At 41.6% G+C, this 23,251-nt stretch overlaps 1 protein-coding gene across 2 annotated transcripts in view; it reads right to left on the bottom strand.

The window, feature by feature from the left end:
• Positions 1-23,251, bottom strand: part of SLC25A43 (solute carrier family 25 member 43) — a 103,666-nt gene that overhangs the window by 44,228 nt on the left and 36,187 nt on the right. The window contains exons 4-5 of one of the 2 annotated variants that reach the window (XM_073599315.1): positions 11,359-11,531; positions 1,862-1,948 (exon numbers count right to left, since the gene is read on the bottom strand). In XM_073599315.1, coding sequence (XP_073455416.1) covers positions 1,862-1,948; positions 11,359-11,531 — 260 coding nt within the window. The remainder of the gene's footprint in view (positions 1-1,861; positions 1,949-11,358; positions 11,532-23,251) is intronic. The other variant, XM_073599316.1, reaches the window with a different exon arrangement.

The raw sequence follows: 23,251 nt of genomic DNA, 5'->3' as shown, positions 1-23,251 counted from the left end.
CCCACAGCGCTGCTCCCTGCACAGTTTTAAGTACAGCACAGTTATGACGTTCCCGCTACTTTTAAAAAGGTAATGCCTGGATTTGCAAAAGCATTTGGAGCACAAAAAGTGGAATTAAAGCGGAGTTCCACACAAAAATGGAACTTCCGCTTTTCGGAACCCTCCCCCCCTCCGGTGTCACATTTGGCACCTTTCAGGGGGGAGGGGGGTGCAGATACCTGTCTAAGACAGGTATTTGCACCCACTTCCGGCATACACTCCCATGGAAGTCTATGCCTCTTCCCGTCCCGAGCGCGCTGTCTGCTGGGAACACACAGCTCCCAGGAGAGAGCGGGGACCACTAGGGACGCGCAGCGCGATTCGCGCATGCGCAGTAGGGAACCGGGAAGTGAAGCCGCAACTCTTCACTTCCTGATTCCCTCACCTAGGATGGCGGCGGCAGCTGCCGAGAACCGAGTGGGTTCTCGGCGTCCCCTGCCGACATCGCTGGACCCTGGGACAGGTAAGTGGCCATGTATTAAAAGTCAGCAGCTGCAGTATTTGTAGCTGCTGGCTTTTAATATTTTTTTTTTTTGGCGGTGTGGGTGAACCCCCGCTTTAAATCATTTGTGCTATTGAGGAACATGTACCTGTAAATTCAAAGAATTTTTTAAGTGCTCTGAGTTCAGCTGTTTTAGAGATGTTTCCAAAGATATTACAGAATCACATTCAAAGTGTTACTAAACCCAGGACCCTGCATTCACTATATCTGGTCTCCCACAGTACACAGAACATGGAAATGCAATTATTTTAGTAATTATAAACTGCTAAATACCTCTTCTATATATATATAGAAGTATATAGAAGTCTTGTGACTTCCATAAGTGTCTGACCGAGCACTGGTTAAAGCTTGTAGGCGTTTTCCTCCAACAAAAAAAATAAAAAATAAATAAAAAAATTGGACTGATGGCAGTCTTAGCCTCTCAGCAAGACTCTAAGACGGATGCCTCTCCACAGTTCAGAGCTCCAGTGAGTGTGGAGGAGCAGAGTAGGAGAGCTGCTGATTGACCGTCAGCAGCTCTCCTCTCGGGGATCTGTGGTAACCGAGTCATCGGCGGTGTTTGGTGGCTCGGTTCTCAGTAAGGAGGCGCTGGGGGACAGATGCAGCATCGCACCAATGCTGCACCCACCTAGGCAAGTATGAATCTGCAAAAAACAGGATTCCCATACTTCTTTAATGACTTAAAAGATTATATTCTCAGTTTTAAAACAAGTGTTTCAGCTTCATAGTATATCAGGATGGAAAGAAAAGAGCACATTCTCACCAAATTATTGACTATAGTCCTGTACATAAATTATAATAGCCCCATCAAACATTTACAGAAACAGGTACAAACCAGCAGGCTGGATTTTTTTACATGAAATTATTGCCAGCGGCTATAGCCGCTAGAAGTAATCCCTGTGTTCTCCCGGCATAGACAGCTACCCGCGCCCCCCTTCCCGCCAGAACACAAAAGCTCTGCAGGAGGGGTTCCCCCATAAACACTGCCCGTGTTGAGGGAGTTGAGAAATGTTCTTCTTTAGTCAATTTGGTAAAAAAAAAAAAAAAAAAAAAAAAATGGAAGAAGGAGGACACATTCATCCAGTTCAATCAATTAAAACACTAATGGAAAAACTCCATATACACAATCCTATACCCCACATACACAGCTGAAGCTTACAGGGATTGATTACCCTTTTCCTCAAGCACCCTAAGGGGATGTCTTCAAAAAGTAACTTATGGTGAAAAAAATACAAGTTGCTCTCATTCTCCCACTGCCGACTCCCTCCACCCCCTGAAATTGTTAGTTGCCCGGTTGCCATACTCATTAACCAACTTTACCACTTGCTGAGGAATTGACCTGGAAGTAGTATGAAGATCAGCAGTAGCTCTCTCATATTCACTTGCTCTGGGTGGGCGCTCAGGGTTCTGAAACCAGAGACAACCAGAAATTTCAAAATGAGGTGGGAATGGCAGCTTACACACTTTTTTCGGCTCTATTCAAAAGAGGAAAGAAAATATAAGAGCTTGAAATGTTTTTGAATAGCCCAGAATTACTTGCTTTTCTTTAAAGTGAATCTGTGGATAATTTAAAAAAAGTGAACAATGAACATCAGTAGACAGTAGCTAACAAACAGTCAGTTGCTGAATTAGTACAGCACTGCCCACCGCCCTCTGAAATACTGTACATAGGTCTGTGAAAGTATTTATAATTTTGAAGACATTCCACAGTTTATCCAAGCAGCTTCTTCAGAACTTGAAAAGCTGCCCCATTAAGCTGTTAAATGTCTTCAGAATTACAGGACAAGTCCATTTGAATTTGAATAATCACTCTTCTGCAATTATACATATGCAAATATGCTTTCCCAAAGTAGCTATATGCATAAGAATAGAATAGGCCCCATAAGAATAGGCATTACCCCCTGCTCCTCACATTACAATACCCAACTGTGCTGATATGTCAGTCTGGCACCAGGTATTGCATTGGTATATGAATGGAGGGTGTACCCAACTCCATTAAACAAACAGCAGGGACCACAGGTGGGATGGAGTGCACTGATGCTGCATCAAACTTGGAGCCAACTGGGAGTTCATTTTTTTACCGCAAAGCTGGTCAGAGATAGATTGAAATTTGACCAGTTCTGTGGGGACCAGACAAATTTTGATCCATCTACGGCCGGTCCCGCTAGAGTGAAGTCGATCTAACAATCCGCTTCTCTCTCAGAATGTTAAAATATTTTAATTCGATCAGCGCATATCAAAGTATTTTGACAGCGGAGAGTCCCCACCATACAATGCTTTGGCACAGGGAATGCGATGTGGATGCAGGAATCTGGCAGTTATTTTTTTTGCTTTGGTGCGCCCGCTGGCTAAAAACAAAAAAGAAAAAAAACTGACACAGTGTGTATCCCAAAAAAAAACAAAAAAAAAAGCAGTGTTTTTACAATACTAATTGTCAGGTGATCACTGATAAATGGCACCAGTGACCAGCTAGGAATCAATATTTTCAGCTCTGCCTTCAGTACGAACATGGCCATCAAGGAAAGCAAACATGTGAATGTGCACACTTCAGCATAAGGCCATCCATCTGTGCACTTGTGGGTACACTTGTATGCCTACAACTATATGTGCATTTTAAATATCTAAAAACGGGCAACAAAGATTGAAATCTGTGTGGAAAAATGCACCGAATGTAGGGTGCAGATCTAGGTCAACAAAGAGTTAAGCGCGGAGCACCCTTTTCTAAAACCACAATTTAAACAAGTGTATTGTTTTCCAGGGAGATCTGCATCTATAAAAGACACATTTCCTGCTCAGGTAGCTAGTCAAATACAGATTCTAAAGAGAATTAATTGAACCCGGGGTTTATTTAGCAGATTTGTAAAATATGAGAACTTTTGGCCTTCCCGTGGGACATATGCAACTAAGAACAACACAGGAAGTAACAGGGCAGTAAAATGGATCTACTACTTGAAATTATTTCTGAATAAATTATAACAGCTTGCCAAGGTAATGACTGTATACACAACATAACAGCTTAAAGACAAAAAATATAATGAAAAAGGTCAAGAGGTTATAGAGAAACATACAATGCACAAAGTATAAGGTAGCTTTAGCAGCTGTCAAGGACATTGTTAATGACATACGATTTTCTGTCCCTGGAGCCCCACCTAGTGGTCATCAAATTCCAAGCACATGATAAGGCAAGTCTTCAAGTCACTTCCAGGCAGCCTAAATTTATAGTCCAATTATTGAGCCAAGGTCTATAATTTTCAGTGCAGCGACATCTGGTGTCACACACACAAAGTGAATACACCCCTCACATCTGTGACAACACTTAAGAAATGAAACTTTGCTACAATGTAAAGTAGTGAGTGTACAGCTTGTATAAGTGTAAATTTACTGTCCCCTCAAAATAAATCAACACACAGCAATTAATGTCTAAACTGCTGGCAACAAAAGTGAGTACACCCCTAAGTGAAAATGTCCAAATTAGGCCCAGTCGTTAGTGTTACAAGGTCTCAGGTGAATGGGGAGCAGGTGTATTAAATTTGGTGTTATCGCTCTCACTCTCTCATACTGGTCACTGGAGGTTCAACATGGCACCTTATGGCAAAGAACTCTGAAAATATTAAAAAAAAAAAAAAAAAGAATTTTTGCTCTACATAAAGATGGCCTAGGCTATAAAAAGAGTAATTATATATATTTATATTATATATATATATATATATATATATATATATATATATATATATATATATATATATATATATATATATATAGACACACACACACACACACACACACACACACATATACACATATATATACATATATATACACACACGGCTCAATATTTAAAGTCCTGAGCTACTAGCCAAGCTTTAGGGCACTTTCACACTGAGGCGTTTTTGCGCTAAAAATAGCACCTGTAAACTGCCTCTTCTGCAGCCCCAGTGTGAATCGGTGCACTTGCAGGATATCTTTGGGGCGGTGCAGGAGCAGTGTATACACCACTCCCAAAACGCCCCTGCCATTGAAATCAACGGCCAGCGCTTGCAAAGCGCGACCAAAACCGTCAACGCAGCCAGCGCCTCAGTGTGAAAGTGGCCTATGGGTTACTCGCCACCAGTTTCCCCACCCAACACCTACCCTGCCCCTAATTCAGCACCTGTGCCCATGAATGCAGACTCACCTATGCCCATCAATGCAGCCTCACCTGTGCCCAAGAATGCAGCCTCACCTGTGCCCAAGAATGCAGCCTCACCTGTGCCCAAGAATGCAGCCTCACCTGTGCCCAAGAATGCAGCCTCACCTGTGCCCAAGAATGCAGCCTCACCTGTGCCCAAGAATGCAGCCTCACCTGTGCCCAAGAATGCAGCCTCACCTGTGCCCAACAATTCAGCCTCCCCTGTGCCCATCAATGCTAATTCACCTGTGCAGGAGAGGAGAGGAAGAGGATTGTTGGCTGGATCATCAGAGAGCAGATAAATGATGAAGAAACTCCTGCGCTGTCAGAAATACCTATGCTAAGGGGCACTGCTGAAACACCTAAATGGCTGATCCAAACAGACAAAAGTGGTATGAATAAAGTGAGTGGTGATTGCGCTGTGATAAAAAAGGGGGAAGGGGGGAAGGGGAAGGGGCTAGCTCAAATGTATAGAGAGGTGAGTGAAAAAATAAAAAAAAAAATATTTAAAAAAGTATAATAAACATGAGGGCTAGTATCATACTAGCACATGAAAAATATTGTAAATACTGAAACAAAAGAAAAGAAAAATCTCAGTGCAAAAGGGCTAGTATCATACTAGTACATATGTGGTAACTCAGCAAATACTTATTGGTGACTCCAAGTAAATAGATAAATGGTGAACAATCCCACAACCTAGTAGTACAAAGTGCTCAAACAATGAGTCATCAGTTCCAAAAAGGCAAAATGAAAAAATTATACAAAATATAACAGTATAATGAAATGTAATAAAGTGCGGTCTCATGGGCACTAAATCCGAGGAAATTGAGGAAACAAAATTGCCTAAAACGTATATATATATATATATATATATATATATATATATATATATATATATATATATATATATATATATATATATATATATATATATATATATATCCAAATAAAAATATATAAATCAAAAAAAGTCCATGTGCATGAGGGCTAGTATCAAATATTGTAAATACTGAAACGAAAAAAAAAAATCTCAGTGCAAAAGGGCTAGTATCATACTAGCACATATGTGGTAACTCAGCAAATTCTTATTAGTGACTCCAAGTAAATAAATAAATGGTGAACAGTCCCACCACCTTGTAGTACAAAGTGCTCAAACAATGAGTCATCAGTTCCAAAAAGGCAAGTCCACAAGCCACAGGAAAGGGAAAAAGTTTTCAGTGGGGACACCTCTGTGCTCGCAAGCAGCTCACCTTACTGCTGCAAGACAACAGCTTGTAATCCAATAACAAATCACCAGCAGGCAAGGGTCCCATCCAGTAGTTCAGGCGATTCGGGTGGTGGGTGTGCAGGATGGTATATAAAAAAACATAAGCAGACAGTATATAGTATAACTCGGTGGAGGCCAGAGTGGAAAAAGGGGACAGGACACAGAAGGGGGATGCACTCACTTTTGTAAGATGAGTGTGGGCATCAATCCAACGAACGCCGAGTTCGTATACCTCAAAAGGGTGTCTTCAAACCGTCCCCATTTCCTCAATGCTCGTCACAATGGGATGAATATATGTGGAGTGTTGGAAGAGAGTGCACATAGCGTGATCCCGTATATAAATCAGTTTATCAGTTTATTAGGTTAAAAACAACATGGTACACTTACATTTAGCAGAAGGCTATAGTAAAAAACATCCACGAGCACCGAACTCGTATCCTATCGTCAGTCTGTGACAGTTCCCGTGCTCCAATCCTGACGCATATTGTCACGTCACGTGACTTCATCAGAGGAGCAGCTTTCATTTGAATTGCCGAGTGTTCCCCCGCGCTCGCTGTCACATACAGCCCCGCCTCCTGGTCCAGGTACTTTGCTATACATCACACGTCCCGGCATTGGACAGGTGTTCTGTCTATCAAAGTACCCGGGCCAGGAGGCGGGGCTGTATGCGCTTGCAAGTGCGGGGAACACTCAGCAAAATGAAAGCTGCTATAGCCCCTTGAAATGTTCTGCATTTGCTGCAAGTCTTTTTTGGGTATGTCTTTACCAGCTTTCCACATCTAGAGGAATTTTTGCTCATTTTTCTTTGCAAAATAGCTCAAGCTCTGTCAGATTGGATAGAGAGCATCTGAACAGCAATTTTTGAGTCTTGCTACAGATTCTCAATTGGATTTAGGGTCTGGACTTTGATTGGTCCATTCGAACACGTACAGTTGTGCTCATAAGTTTACACACCCTGGCAGAATTTATGATTTCTTGGCCATTTTTTTGAGAATATGAATGATAACACAAAAACATTTTTTCACTCATGGTTAGTGTTTGGCTGAAGCCATTTATTAGCAATCAACTGTGTTTACTCTTTATAAATCATAACGACAACAGAAACTACCCAAATGACCCTGATCAAAAGTTTACATACCCCAGTTTTTAATACCGTGTATTGCCCCCTTTAACATCAATGGAGGCTTGAAATCTTTTGTGGTATTTGTGGATGAGGCTCTTTACGTTCTCAGATGGTAAAGCTGCCCATTCCTCTTGGCAAAAAGCATCCAGTTCCTCTAAAGCAGTGGTTCTCAACTCAGGTCCTCAGGACCCACTAACAGGCCAGAATTTAAGTATTACCTTGGGGAGATGCAGACTAGAATACTGCATTCACTGAGCAGCAAATGATATCACTTGTGATGTATTCAGTTATCCTGCAAACCTGGCCTGTTAGTGGGTCCCGAGGACAGGAGTTGAGAACCACTGCTCTAAATTCTTGGGCTGTCTTGCATGAACTGCAGGTTTGAGATCTCCCCAATTAGTTCCACTACATTTTAGTTAGGGGTATCAGAGTAAAGGGAGTGAATACAAATGCACGTCACACTTTTCAGATATTTGTAAAGAAAAAAAATATACATACATACATACAGTATCTCATAAAAGTGAGTACACCCCTTACATTTTTGTAAATATTTTATTATATCTTTTCATGTGACAACACAGAAGAAATGAAACTTTGTTACAATGTATAGTAGTGAGTGTACAGCTTCTAAAACAGTGTAAATTTGCTGTCCCCTCAAAAAACCTCAGCACACAGCCATTAATGTCAAACCCGCTGGTTACAAAAGTGAGTACACCCCTAAGTGAAAATGTCCACATTGGGCCCAGTTAGCCATTTTCCCTCCTAGGTGTCATGTGACTCGTTAGTGTTACAAGGTTGCAGGTGTGAATGGGGAGCAGGTGTGTTAAATTTGGTGTTATTGCTCTTACACTGGTCACTGGAAGTTCAACATGGCACCTCATGGCAAAGAACTCTGAGGATCTGAAAAAAAGAATTGTTGCTCTACATAAAGATGGCCTAAGCAATAAGAAGTTTACCAAGACCCTGAAACTGAGCTGCAGAACAGTGGCCAAGACCATATAGCAGTTTAACAGGACCGGTTCCACTCAGCACAGGCCTCGCCATGGTTAACCAAAGAAGAAAGAAGTTGAGTGCACATGCTCAGTGTCATATCCAGAGGTTGTCTTTGGGAAACAGATGTACGAGTGCTGCCAGCATTGCTGCAGAGGTTGAAGGGGTGGGGGGTCAGCCTGTCAGTGTTCAAACCATACTCCACACACTGCATCAAATTGGTCTGCATGGCTGTCGTCCCAGAAGGAAGCCTCTTCTAAAGATGATGCACAAGAAAGCCCACAAACACTTTGCTGAAGACAAGCAGACAAAGGACAAGGATTACTGGAACCATGTCCTGTAACTTATTTGGTTCAGATGTTGTCAAGCGTGTGTGGCGGCAACCAGGTGAGGAGTACAAAGACAAGTGTGTCTTGCCTACAGTTAAGCATGGTGGTGGGAGTGTCATGGTCTGGGGCTGCATGAGTGCTGCCGCCACTGGGGAGCGACAGTTCATTGAGGGAACCATAAATGCCAACATGTACTGTGAAATACTGAAGCAGAGCATGATCCCCCTCCCTTTGGAGACTGGGTCGCAGGGCAGTATTCCAACATAACCCCAAACACACCTCCAAGACGACCACTGCCTTGCTAAAGAAGCTGAGGGTAAAGGTTATGCACTGGCTAAGCATATCTCCAGACCTAAACCCTATTGAGCATCTGTGGGGCATTCTCAAAACGGAAGGTGGAGGAGCGCAAGGTCTCTAACATCCACCAGCTCTGTGATGTCGTCATGGAGGAGAGAAAGAGGACTCGTGGCAACCTGTGAAGCTCTGGTGAACTCCATGCCCAAGAGGGTTAAGGCAGTGCTGAAAAATAATGGTGGTCACACAAAATAGACACTTTGGACACAATTGAGACATTTTCACTTGAGGGGTGTAATCACTTTTGTTGTCAGCGGTTTAGACATTAATGGCTGTGTGTTGAGTTATTTTGAGGGGTCAGCAAATTTACACTGTTATAAAGCTGTACACTCACCTCTATACATTGTAGCAAAGTGTCATTTCTTCAGTGTTGTCACATGAAAAGATAATAAAATATTTACAAAAATGTGAGGGGTGTACTCACTTTTGTGAGATACTGTATATACATACATACATACATACATATCTCTCATCTACATCAGTCCCTGTTTACGTGGAGCTTACAAGCCAAGCTCCCCAACGCATAAATACGCATGTTTCTGGAGTTTGTACAAACTTTATGCTACTGTAAGGGCTGGTCACACCAAATGCCTTCTAGTGCATTTTTAGGGTTGGTTCCCCTGATGCATTCTAGTGTATTTTTATTTTGCATTAAAAATGCATGGGCCATGTTTAACATGGATTCCAATGGGCCTAGTTCACACCAATGCAGTGTGTTCCAGTGCAGTCAACAAAAGTAGAACATGTTGCATTCTTCCTGTATGGAACACATCTGGAACATGGCAAAACCACTCATCTTCATTGAGTTCCAGAGCTTTCAACAAAAATACAACGTGCTGCTTTTTTTTTGTCCAAAATTCATCAAAACGTGTGGGGCTGCACCAGAATGCACATTGTCCTAATCAAAATAAGAATTTTTCAAATAAAAAAAAAAAAAACACCCATAAAAAACACACACACACACACACACACACACACACACACACACACACACACACACACTAGACTGCATATAAGTGTGTCAAAAACACATAAAAAAAATGCGCCTACATGCGTATGCAAAAACAAAGAGATAAATATGGTGGCTGGCATTGCTGACCTGCTTCTGAAAATGCTGGTCATCTGGCTGTGATACGTACCTACTGAAGCATGCAGCACAGAAACATCAGATATCCTTATTGGTATACTTGTTCCTTGCCAGTGATTCAAAGAATTGAACCCAGTGGTCAGGATGACAGCCAGGCCATAGAATTTTCAAAAGGAGTGTCAGCAATGACAGGCTCTCTGTTTCTCTCATTAAAGGCTTTTAAACACAAAAGGCAGTAAAGTGTTACACCAGTTATGTTTTTTTATTACAAGTGCTATAAAGATGGCTATAAATGAAGGCTTAAAACAGCACTGACAATGACAAGTGTTGATATCTCCAGGCTACCAACAAGGCTGGAAGCCCCAGTCAGGGCCTTGTGGGCTCTTGGTTCTCATCTATTGCTATTGTTGCATGATGGTGCCCAGTCATTGTTTATTTAAAACCTAGCTTCAAACATGTTTTTTTGCTTTGGAAAGAGCATGAAAGAGTTACAATTTGTCCAGCACCCCCCCCCCCCCCCCTTTCGGTTACCTTGTTGTGGAGATATGCCCTCCCTTTCTGTTCCTGAGATCAGGACAAGAAGTGGGGGTTCACCAGGTAAGTAAAAACAAAACAAAAAAATTTCCAGGCATTCAAACCTACCCAGTAAGGGGAAGAAGGTGTAATCATTCCCCACTCTATACAAGTCTAAATAAAACATAGCTGGTGTTGGGCTTCTAGCTTCTCTAACATTATATCATTTTTTCCAAGACTGGAATTGCCCTAATTTATATATAAATATGTGTAACCAATAAGCAGTTTTAGGATTAGTGTCAGAAGGTTAAAATGCCTTCCATAGCCATAAGCAACTTTGGAGAGCACAGATCTTTTAATACTTTTCAATTCCTGCTGTAGCAAACCAACAACAGTAAGGGCTCATGCACACTGGACGTTAAAATAACGTTATAAAAAACGTTATAAAAAAGAAAAGTAGCTTTGCAGCGAGTTTCTCAACTTTTTTCAACGTTTTTGCAATAGAGTTTTTTCGCGTTAGCGGTTTTTTTTTTTTTAAGACATTTTTTATTTTTCAATGGATCAAAAACGTTAAAAACCGCTAGTGAGCAACGTTTTTGAGCATTTATCGACGTTTATCAGCGTTAGAGTGTTTTTACACCTGAAAAACATCTCTCAGAACCCATTAGTTTGGGGGGTTTTTTACTGCTCAAACACCCCACTGCCCAAAACGGCTGATAACAGCCTATGTGTGCATGGACACATAGGATAACATGATGGAGAGTTTAATGACTGTAGAAAAAAACGTCTACAGCCAAATACAGCTGCTGTAAAAATGTCAAAAAACGTCCAGTGTGCATGAGGCCTTATACATATATGTGGCTAACGAGCAGGCTGTTCAACATTTGAGCATACAGTATAAATTATACCGTATGTATAGATTTATATAAAACTATACTTTACCAAGAAAGGCAACAGTCAAAAAGCAAAATGGTCAAAAGCTGTACCTGCATTTTCTTCTTGACAGTTTCAAAGGGAAAAGACAATGTCTGGGCTACAGCAGCAGCCAAGCAGCCATTTACAAAGTTCTGTAGAGGTGTTAAACGGGCCCCAGACACCTGCCAGACCCTGTCCAGACTTACATCCATAAAGAATAAACCAGCAGAAAATGGAACTGCTCCTGGAAAAAAAAAAAAAAAATGGGTATTATTTTTCCATCAATAAGTAGTCGAGGTACATTTTCACAATGATAGTGGCTCCAACTACAGAGGATTGTGCAGATAAAAATGTTATTGCAAGGCCAGGAATGCTTGGGACAGAAATCTTTGTCTGGGGTGACTGTCGATCATGTAGCCAAAGGTTTATCGGGGATATCATTTGAGCCAGGGCATTCAGCAGCATGTATGGGAGTGTGCAGAAGGGCTGTAGAGAGTAGACAGATTGCACATTAGCAGGCCCATCAGCGCTGGACATCGAGCTGCTGCAGCCAGTGACAATGGACAGAATTAAACAGGGCTATGAGCTGCTGGAACATTTAGAACACAGATCCCGTTTCTCGCTGTGTCACGAGTGATCGCGGTAGCCCGGCGGTCATCGCGTGCCCCTTGTGGCCACAAGGCGAAGCGACGTAACATAGCGTCGTTTTGCCCAGCCGTGCCATTCTGCCGCAGTAAAACTGTGGCGGCTGGTTGGCAAGTGGTTAACATGACCTCAAAGCGGTTCTAAAGCCTAAACATTTCTCTTACCTTAATGCATTCCTTGCATTAAGATAAAAAATGTTTGGGCATCAGCATCGATTTTGGCCCCTCACCCCCCCCCCTTTACTTACCTGAGCCCTCATTCAATCCGGCGCCATGCACGTCTGCAGCTCTTCTCTCCCCTCACATCCATGTCTCATTGGCTTCGCTGGGGCACCAGGAACGATTAGCTCCCAGCGCTGTCAATCAAAGCCAGTGGCGAGGAAGCAGGGCCGAGTCCAGCTGTCTGTGTCAATGGACGTAGCAGGGGGGCTCGGGAGCAAGCACACACAGGTGCTCCCATGGGAAGCGGCTTTCCATGGGGGCAATGGATGGAGAGGAGGGGCTAGGAGTACCGGCGCGGGACCCAAGAAGAGGAGGTTCACAGCCGCCCCGTGCAATTCAATTGCAGGTCATTGCAGAGCAGGTAACTACAGACATGCTTGTTATTTTAACTTTACAATCGCTCTAATTGAGCTGAATTACAAGGTCCTATTACGGTGGTAAAAAGAAAAGAGGTGCAGCGCTAAAAATAAAAGTTCTTAGACCCTTCAGTCTTCAGATATCAATAGTAACCAAACACTTCATGGGATATATTTGAAGAGTGAGAGAAAGAAGATGACCACCACCAGCACCCAAATACACTGCCTCTTACCCTCCTCTTTGGACCCTTATTACAGGGGTCAAATGAGCATATAGATGGAATAAAACACTCCAGTTCACGATCGTCCACACTCGATCAGGCACGGCAGATAAAGCAGGATGGACACAGGTATCCCAATCTCCATGCTCCGTTCCCAGTGGTCACACCATTAGATTCACATAAAACATCATCTCATAAAAAATAAAGGAAGAATCCTCATGGTGTAGTAATTCTAATATAGGTTTAATGTTTAAAACAAGAGAATATTGCACTCACATTTCCATATAAAGGATAATCGCTTTGCTGATTGATAAAAACATGCAGCTCCTGGTTAATACTGCCGACAAGATAGCCGCAACGTCCCAGCATACAGTTGCGTCACGTCTCAAGCTCTTACCTACGCGTTTCAGCACACATTGACATCAGGGGTGTGGCTTGATGTGCGTGAAACTGTATTATATAGAAGGGGACGTCTAACTGTGGAATTTACATGCGCTCCAACCAGCGGAAGCAAACCAAGGATGCTGACCAATGGCCGGAACACTGCTAATCCACTGTAATCAAACCGTAAATAGCGGGCAAAGGAAATTATCATTGTTGAAACACTAGCCACAATTATATATGTATGTGAAAGTCAGCCAACTTACATTTGATTGTTACAAACTGATCATGTACTATATTTTAAAAATGCAGTATGCCAGTAGACGGCGCCATCTAGTGGAGTATACAAATATCAGTAAGAATGTGAGAAATATTACAAATATAAAAATATACAAACATACAAATAAAAAGTAACTAAGTGTTACATACATCTAAAATCAAATGTACACAGTGTACGAGGTAGCATAAGAGGGCTGGCCAAACCATAATGAAAAACTAAGAATTGCTAATGAATGCATTCACATCCCACTCAATGTTTAGGCCAAATGGATTATAAGTCTTAGCCTTATAAATAGACTTCGTTTCAAGCTTGGACACCCCCCTGGTCATATTACTCCCTCTCCAATTACCCATATATTTGTCGATACCCAAAATACGGTACCCTTAGGGTTCTGATTGTGATGGGTGTCATAATATTTGGAGAGGCTGTGATTGGGGTAGCCATTCTTGATTTTGGTGGTGTGCTCCTTTAGTCTAACCTGGAGCATACGGACAGTACGGCCAATGTATTCCAGCCCACAAGGGCACCGTATAAGGTAGACTACATGCTTGGTAGGTTTAATATGATGGTGTTGCTGAGTCGAATTGGATTGAAAAGTGTCTGTCCTCCCCTGCACGTTAAAAATACAAAAAGAACACTTCCTACAATAAAAGAAGCCCCCTACATTGTGGAAGAAAGAAATTCTATTGGGGGGTCTATAACATTAGGCGCTATTTGGAGCCTCAAAAGGGGGGCCCCTCTGTAAACCACCAATGAACGATCCAGGAGAAGAGGTCCTAGAATTTTATCATTTCGCAAAACATTTCCGGTGTTTATATATAAATAAAAAAATTAAAAGCATACTGCTGAGTAGAATAGGCGGTAAAAAGGCATGTTTAAAAGCTTCATTAGGTTCTCTCTGCCTGGGGACCAAAAGCTCACCTCTTTCCCTCTCAATGGCACGTATAAGTGCCTGATCTAATTCGTGAGAATGGTAGCCTTTTTCCAAAAACCTATTGCTGAGGGTAGAGGCTTCTCTCAAAAAAAATCAGCATGATTAGAGCAATTTTGCTTCAACTGTAGGAATTGACTGATGGGAATGGATCTCAGCTAGACCAGATGATGGCAGCTACTAGTGCTGATAAATCCATTCCGATCAGACTCCTTAAAGTAGGTGGAGGTAACAATCGCCCCCTCCACCACCCTGATCTTTAAATCTAGGAAATGGACCTCACTTACACTAGATTCATGTTGGAGCTTGATGCCCCTATCATTGGCATTCAAACAGGTCATGAATTCATCCAGTGAGCACTGATCGCCATTCCATATGGGGAAGGAGGTCATCTATGTACCTTTTCCAGAGAACCAACTCTGGTCTGGACCTACCATAGATGACGTCCTCCTCCCATTTGGCCATAAAAATGTTGGTCATGCTGGGCGCAAATTTAGCGCCCATGGCCACACCTCTATCCTGTAAACAGTAGGAGCCCCCAAACCAAAAATAATTATGGCCCATGGGGAAATCGACCAGTGATAAAATAAACTCACTTTGGATGTCTGTCAACACATCCAAACTTAAATAATGCCTGACCGCCTCTCAACCAGGCAAATGTGAGATTATACTGTACAGAGATGACACATCTGTGGTTGCAAAAATGTAAGTGGCTAAATTTGCGCCCAGCATGACCAACCTTTTTATGGCCAAAAGGGAGGAGGGGTCATCTATGGTAGGCCCAGACCAGAGTTGGTTCTCTGGAAAAGGTACATAGATGATGTCATCCTCATATGGAATGGAGATTAGTGCTCACTGGATGAATGCATGCCAATGATAGAGGTGTCAAGCTCCAACATGAATCTAGTGCAAGCGAGATCCATTTCCTAGATTTAAAGATCAGGGTGGTGGAAGGGGCGATGGTTACCTCCACCTACTTTAAAAGGAGCCTGATCGGAATGGATCAGAAATAGTAGCTGCTATCATCCGACCTGGCTGAGATCCTTTCCCGTCAGTCAATGCCTGCTGTTGAAACAAAATTGCTCTAATCATGATGATTTTTTGAGTGAAGCCTCTACCCCCAGCAATAGGTTTTTGGAAAAAGGCTACCATCCTCCTGAATTAGATCAGGCACTTATACGTGCCATTGAGAGGGACAGAGGTGAGCTGTTGGTCCCCAGGCAGAGAGAACCCAATGAAGCTTTTAAACATGCCTTTTTTACCACCTATTCTACTCAGCAGTATGCTTTTAAATTTTTTTTTACATAAACCCTGGAATGTTTTAAGAAATGATAAAAATTCTAGGACCTCTTCTCCAGGAGCGTCCATTGGTGGTTTACAGAGGGGCCCCACCTTTGAGGCTCCAAATAGCGCCTAATGTTATAGGTCCCCCAATAGAGTTTCTTTCTTCCACAATGTAGGGGGCTTCTTTCATTGTAGGAAGTGTTCTGTTTGTAACATTAACGTGCAGGGGAGAAGGAGGACAGACACTTTTCAATCCAAATCGATTCAGCAACACCATCATATTAAACCTTTTATTACATGCACCAAGCATGTAGTCTACCTTATACGGTGCCCTTGTGGGCTGGAATATATTGGCCGTACTGTCCGTATGCTCCAGGTTAGACTAAAGGAGCACATCACCAATATCAAGAATGGCTACCCCAAGCACAGCCTCTCCAAACATTACAACACCCATCACAATCGGAGCCCTAAGGGTGCCGTATTTTTGGGTATCGACAAATATATGGGTAACTGGAGAGGGAGTAATATGACCGGGGGGTGTCCAAGCTTGAAACTGAGTGGATTTATAAGGATAAGACTTATAATCTCTTTTGGCCTAAATGTTGAGTGGGATGTGAATTGTGGAGTGTGGAGGTTTAGCCAGCCCTCTTATGCTACCTCGTACACTGTGTACATTTGATTTTAGATGTATGTAACACTTAGTAAGTTACTTTTTATTTGTATGTTTGTATATTTTTATATTTGTAATATTTCTCACATTCTTACTGATATTTGTATACTCCACTAGATGGTTCAGTCTTCTGGCATACTGCATTTTCAAAATATAAATTTGAACATAGTACATGATCAATTTGTAACAATCAAATGTAAGTTGGCTGACTTTCACATACATATGATTGTGGCTAGTGTTTCAACGATGATAATTTCCTTTGCCCGCTATTTACGGTTTGATTACTGTGGATTATCGGTGTTCCGGCCATTGGTTAGCATCCTTGGTTTGCTTCCGCTGGTTGGAGCACATGTAAATTCCGCAGTTAGACGTCCCCTCTATATAATACAGTTTCATGCACGTCAATCCACGCCCCTGACGTCAACGTGTGACGAAATGCATAGGGACATGGCGGCCATCTTGTCGGCAGTATTACCAGAGCTGCATGTTTGTATCAATCAGCAAAGCGATTATCCTTTATATGGAAATGTGAGTGCAATATTCTCTCGTTTTAAACATTACACCTATATTAGAATTACTACACCATGAGGATTATTCCTTTATATTTTATGGGATGATATTTTATGTGACTCTAATGGTGTGACCATTGGGAACAGAGCGTGGAGATTGGGATACCTGTGTCCATCCTGCTTTATCTGCAGTGTATTTGGGTGTCGGTGGTGGTCGTCTTCCCTCTCTCACTCTTCAAATATATCCCATCAAGTGTTCAGTTACTATTGATATCTGAAGATTTTATTTTGAGCACTGCATCTCTATTTTTTTTTTTATGCTTGTGTGCTTTCTGTTCATCAACATTGTGCCGGCTGCTCAATAGACTTTTATATTTGTTGATTTATTTTAAAGTTGATAAGCGCAGCAAACATTTATTATTGTTACTTATTACGGTGGTATTTAGTCCCCTCCAGGATTGCCAAAATCTATCTTGAAGCATCCTCCCTTTGGATATCTCAATGTACTTAAAAATGCCAAAACAGTACTTTTGAATGAACCAATCCCCAGACATATGCAGACCCTAATTTTTTTTTTTTTTATCAACGAAAAAATTTGGATTTCTAGAGCATGGATTTCTTAGCCAGTATCCTTGGGGACAAGTAATCCAGATTTGAAAAAGTCTGGAATCTTGGGTAAGCCATCTGCAATCACTTGTATAAAATAGGTAGGGGGCAGGTCACTGGGATCCGACATAAAATGAGCAAGATCTTGATTTTTTCATACTGCATACTTTCACATTATTCTTAACCCCCCCTTTTTTTTCGTACTATTGTAGATGTTACCTTTTTATGCAATTTGGATGACAGATTATTATTTTCTTTGGTTGTTGGTACTTGCTTATATTCACGGAGGATGTCCATTAGTGCACTTGCCCATTTCAAGCTTCAGAGGTGTTTGGATCATGCCTAATCCTGCCAGGCTGTTTGTAGTTTGGGGTACAGGGTTTCAGTCCCTTATATCATGTTGATCTTCCTCTCCTATGTCTATAGCTGTCATACTATTTACACTTTATGCAACCTGTTATCTATAATGCTTTGCCCTGACTTCTGATTTGAACAAATGTATGCAAATTCTTTACAGTGCCTTGAAAAAGTATTCATACCCATTGAAATTTTGCACATTTTGTCATGTTACAGACAAAAACAAATGTATTTTATTGGAATTTTATGTGATAGACCAACACAAAGTGGCACATAATTGTGAAGTGAAGGGGAAATGATAAATGGTTTTCAAAATTATTTACCAATAAAATATATGAAAAGTGTGGTGTGCATTTGTATCCACGCCCCTTCACTCTGCTACCCCTAACTAAAATCTAGTGGAATCATTGCCTTCAGAAGTCACCTAATTAGTAAATAGAGTCCACCTGTATGCAATTTAATCTCAGTATAAAAATATAGCTGTTCTGTGAAGCCCTCAGAGGTTTGTTAGATAACCTTAGTGAACAAACAGTATCATGAAGGCCAAGGAACACACCAGACAGGTCAGGGATAAAAGTTATGGATAGGTTTAAAGCAGGGTTAGGTTATAAAAAAAAAATACCCCAAGCTTTGAACATCTCACAAAGCACTATTCAATCCATCATCTGAAAATGGAGAGAGTATGGCACAACTGCAAACCTACCAAGACATGGCTGTCCACCTAAACTGACAGGCCAGCCAAGGAGGGCATCAGAGAAGCAGCCAAGAGGCCCATGGTAACTCTGAAGGAGCTGCAGAGATTCATTGCTCAGGTGGGTGAATTTGTCCACAGGACAACTATTAGTCGTGCGCTCCACAAATCTGGCATCTATGGAAGAGTGGCAAGAAGAAAGCAATAAGAAGTCCCATTTGGAGTTTACGAGAAGCCATGTGGGGGACACAAACATGTGGAAGAAGGTGCTCTGCTCAGATGAGACCAAAATTGAACTTTTTGGCCTAAAAGCAAAATGCTATATGTGGCGGAAAACTAACTGCACTTGACCCTAAACACACCATCTCCATTGTTAAACAGTGGTGGCAACATCATGTTGTTGGGATGCTTTTCTTCAGCAGGGTCAGGGAAGCCTGTCATAGTTGATGGGAAGATAGATGGAGCCAAATACCGGGCTATCTTAGAAGAAAACTTGTTAGAGTCTGCAAAAAACTTGAGACTGGGGCGGAGGTTCACCTTCCACCAGGACAACAACCCTAAACATACAGCCAGAGCTACAATGGAATAATTTCGATCAAAGCATATTCATATGTTAGAATGGCCCAGTCAAAGTCCAGTCCTAAATCCAATTGAGAATATGTGGCAAGACTTGAAAAGTTGCTGTTCATAGACGCTCTCCATCCAATCTGACAGAGCTTGAGCTATTTTGTAAAGAAAAATGGGCAAAAATGTCACTCTAGATGTGCAAACCTGGAAGTGACATACCCAAAAAGACTTGCAGCTGTAATTGCAGCGAAAGGTGGTTCTACAAAGTATTGACCCGGGGGGCTGAATACAAATGCACGCCACACTTTTCACATATTGATTTGTAAAACATTTTGAAAACCATTTATCATTTTCCTTCCATTTCACAATTATGTATCACTTTTTGTTGGTCTATCACATAAAATCCCAATAAAATACATTTACATTTTTGCCTTTAATCACCTCAATACAGGGTACTTTAACCCCCTTCCTGCCCAAGCCATTTTTCAGTTTTCAGCGCTGTCGCACTTTGAATGACAATTTCGCGGTCATGTTACACTGCACCCTAATGAAATTTTTATCATTTTTTCCCCACAAATAGAGCTTTCTTTTGGTGGTATTTGATCACCTCTGTGGTTTTTATTTATTGCGCTATAAACAAAAGAAGAGGGACAATTTTGAAAAAAAAAAAAACACAATATTTTTTACTTTTTGCTATAATAAATATCCAATTTTTTTTTTTTAATAAATTTTTTCCTCAGTTTAGGCCGATATGTATTCTTCTACATATTTTTGGTAAAAAAAAAAAAAAATCGCGATAAGCGTATATTGATTGGTTTGCGCAAAAGTTATAGCATCTACAAAATAGGGGATAGATTTATAGCAATTTTATTTATTTTTTACTAGTAATGGCGGCGAGCTGCGATTTTTATTGTGACTGCGATATTGCAGCGGACATATCGGACACTTTTGACACATTTTTGGGACAATTCACATTTATACAGCGATCCGTGCTATAAAAATGCATTGATTACTGTGTAAATGTGACTGGCAGGGAAGGGGTTAACACTAGGGGCGATCGAGGGGTTAATGTATGATCTAGGGAGGTGATTCTAACTGTGGGGGGAGGGGACTCACTAGGGGAGGAGACCGATCGGTGTCCCTATGTACAAGGGACACACCATCGGTCTCCTCTCCTCTGACAGGACGTGGATCTGTGTGTTTACACACACAGATCCACGGTCCTGCTCTGTTACCCGGCAATCGCGGGTGCCCGACGGACATCGAGGCTGCCGGGCACGCGCACCGTGTCCCAAGCGACGCCACAGCTAGTGGCTCAGGAGGGCGATCATGTCATATGACGTCCGCCCAGAACAAGAGATGCCTCGTCCCGCCGTCATATGACGGTGGGCGGTGGCTTAGTGGTTAACATAACATGTTAAAAATTTTAAGGGGTATGAATACTTTTTCCAAGGCACTGTATTTTGATAAAATAATAAACATACTGTAAAAGTAAGTTTCACTCCAGATCTCCAGAGACTAGCAGTCATAACCAGCAGTACCTTACATCTCACACTGCAGATATACAGCTATGAGGCTGTAGGAAAAGGAGTGCCCAGCCATTCTCACATACTATGCAGTAGAAAGTGCATTGCTATTTTCACGTGAAATTTAAGGTAAAAGTAAGGATTTTCCAGGGTACTCTCGAGGCCCAATCAACACATCTAAATGGTCAACTTACAAGGGTTAGTTCAGGTTTCTTTTGTTTCCATGGGCCGAATGAAAGAAAAAAAAAAAAGAACATTGCACGTACTGTATATCCATCATTAGAAGGGAGTAGATGCAGGGCGGTATATTCTAATGGTGGGCATACCACACACTTTTTCTGGCAGAGATTTCTTCATCCACATCGACACACAGGCTGCATGAAAAAAAAAAAAAAAAAAAAAAAAAAAAAGAGAACAGTACAATATATGCCCAACAAGGACCAGCAACATACTGGTATGTTGCTGGACTTTTAGTGGTTATACCGGGATGATGCCTGTAGGTTTAGGCATCATATTGGTATTGTTTTTTTCAGCTGGCAGTCGGCTTTTATGTAAAAGCAATCCTAGTGACCAATTATTCGCTAGACTGCTTTTACAAGCAGTGGGAGGGGACATCTCCCTGCCGCCTTCAGCGGTTTTCTCTGGCTCTCCTGTCCCATTGGGGAACCCGAGAATGCAGCTGGTGGTTCCGCCAGCTGACCATAGAGCGGATCGAAGACTGGAATGGCTCCAATCACCTCTATGGCCTAAGAAACTGGAAGCTACAAACATTTCATCACTTCGGTTTCGCCGGATATAAACAGCGCCATTGATAACTTGGGAAAGCATCTCATCAAACTGATCTTGGTGTGGTCAGATGCTTTAAGGGCAGAGGAGAGATCTAGAGTCTAATAGTACCTGTCACTACCTTTTGCTACCATAGGGGATATTTGCATTCCATGTGATAACAATAAAAGTAATTAAAAAAGAAAAAAAAAAAAAAAAAAAAAAAAAAAAAAAGAAGAAGTGACAGTCTAACTTTTTTTTTTTTTTTTTTTAAAGCACCCGTCCCCCCATGCGCAAAGGCAAACACAAGCATCAGTCTCATGTCATATGTAAACAGCCAATGCATTATGCATGTGAGGTATACTGCAAACGTCACAATAATTTTAGCAGTAGACCTCCTCTGTAAATCTAAAGTGGTAACCTGTCAAATTATTAAAAATAAATGTAGTTTGTCGCCGCTGAATGGGCATGCGTCATTTTAAAGCATGTCGTGTTGGGTATCCATGTACTCGGCGTAAGATCATCTTTTAGATTCTACCAAACAATTGGGCAATATATTATGTTTTTGTGCATTTTAATAAAAAAAAAAAAAAAAAAAAAAAAAAAGTATTTTTTTCCCCAAAAAATTACGTCTGGAAAAATTGCTGTGCAAATACTGTGTGACGAAAAAAAAACATTGCAACACTCACCATTTTCTTCTTATGCTTTAAAATATATAATGTTTGGGGGTTCAAAGTAATTTTCTAGCAAAAATGTTTTTCTCAGAAACTTGTGACAAAAAAAAAAAAAATGAGATATTCAATGGCCTCAACATGCCTCTCAGCAAATAGCTTGGTGTGTCTACTTTCCAAAAAGGGGTCATTTGGGGGGCATTTCAGGGCCTCCGAAACTGCGATAGGTAGTGAGGAAGTGAAATGAGCAATTTACGCCCTTTTAAATTCTGAAGCTCCCAAAAAGTCCCACACATGTGGTATCCCTATACTCAGGAAACGCTGCAGAATGTATTTTGGGGTGTAATCTGTGGCATGTGTGAGCAATATATCAATTAAGTGATAAAAAATTTTGTGTAATTTTTCAAACACTTGTGACAAAAAAAAAAAAATAATGGGCTCAACATGCCTCTCAGCAAATTCCATGGGGTGTCCATTTTCCAAAAATGGGTAAATGGAGGGGGGGGGGTGTACTAATAATTACTTATTACAATTTAATGAGTGATATAAGTATTTGACCCATTAGCAACACATGACTTAGTACTTGGTGGCAAAAACCTTGTTGGCAATCATAGGAGATCAGACTTTTCTTGTAGTTGGCCACCATGTTTGCACACATCTCAGGAGGGATTTTGTCCCCCATCCTCTTTGCAGATCCTCTCCAAGTCATTAAGGTTTTGAAAAAAAACAGGTAAAGAAAGGTATAGGTAAAGAAAGAAGGGTACATCTGTGGGTGAATGCTCTGAGGGGCATCCATCACACTGGTCAGTAGAAGGTATGCTGTCTCAGCCGCTCTGTGGGCTCTCCTAGCCAGCAGGAAGATGGTATGATAGTGGAGAACACTTCCTGGATCGCAGTGCTAAAGGGGATGGCCTCACAGGCTTGATCGCGACATGTTTATGGGCTGGTGCACCCTGGTGGTGGGGGGAATGTGCGCTCCTTTTTCAAGCTCCTTGGTCTTGGCCATGGTGGAGAAATTGAAATCTGATTGATTTCTTCTGTGGACAGGTGTGTTTTTTTTTTACAGGTAAGAAGAAGAGATTAGGAGCACTCCTTTTAAGAGAGTGCTCCTAATCTCAGCTCGTTATCTGTACAGAAGACACCTGAGAGCCATTAATCTTGCCGATTGATAGGGGGATCAAATATCTATTTCACTCATTAACCACTTGCTGCCTCGCCTCGTTCGTGCGGCTCTCGTTCTGGATGGACGTCATATGACAGCCTCGCGTGCCCCCGGGGACACT

The sequence above is a fragment of the Aquarana catesbeiana genome, linkage group LG09 (genome assembly GCF_042186555.1).
Source record: "Aquarana catesbeiana isolate 2022-GZ linkage group LG09, ASM4218655v1, whole genome shotgun sequence".
NCBI classification, from domain to species: Eukaryota; Metazoa; Chordata; class Amphibia; order Anura; family Ranidae; genus Aquarana; species Aquarana catesbeiana.
Note: the sequence above shows the minus strand (reverse complement) of the source record. Positions and strands in the feature narration are given on the sequence as shown.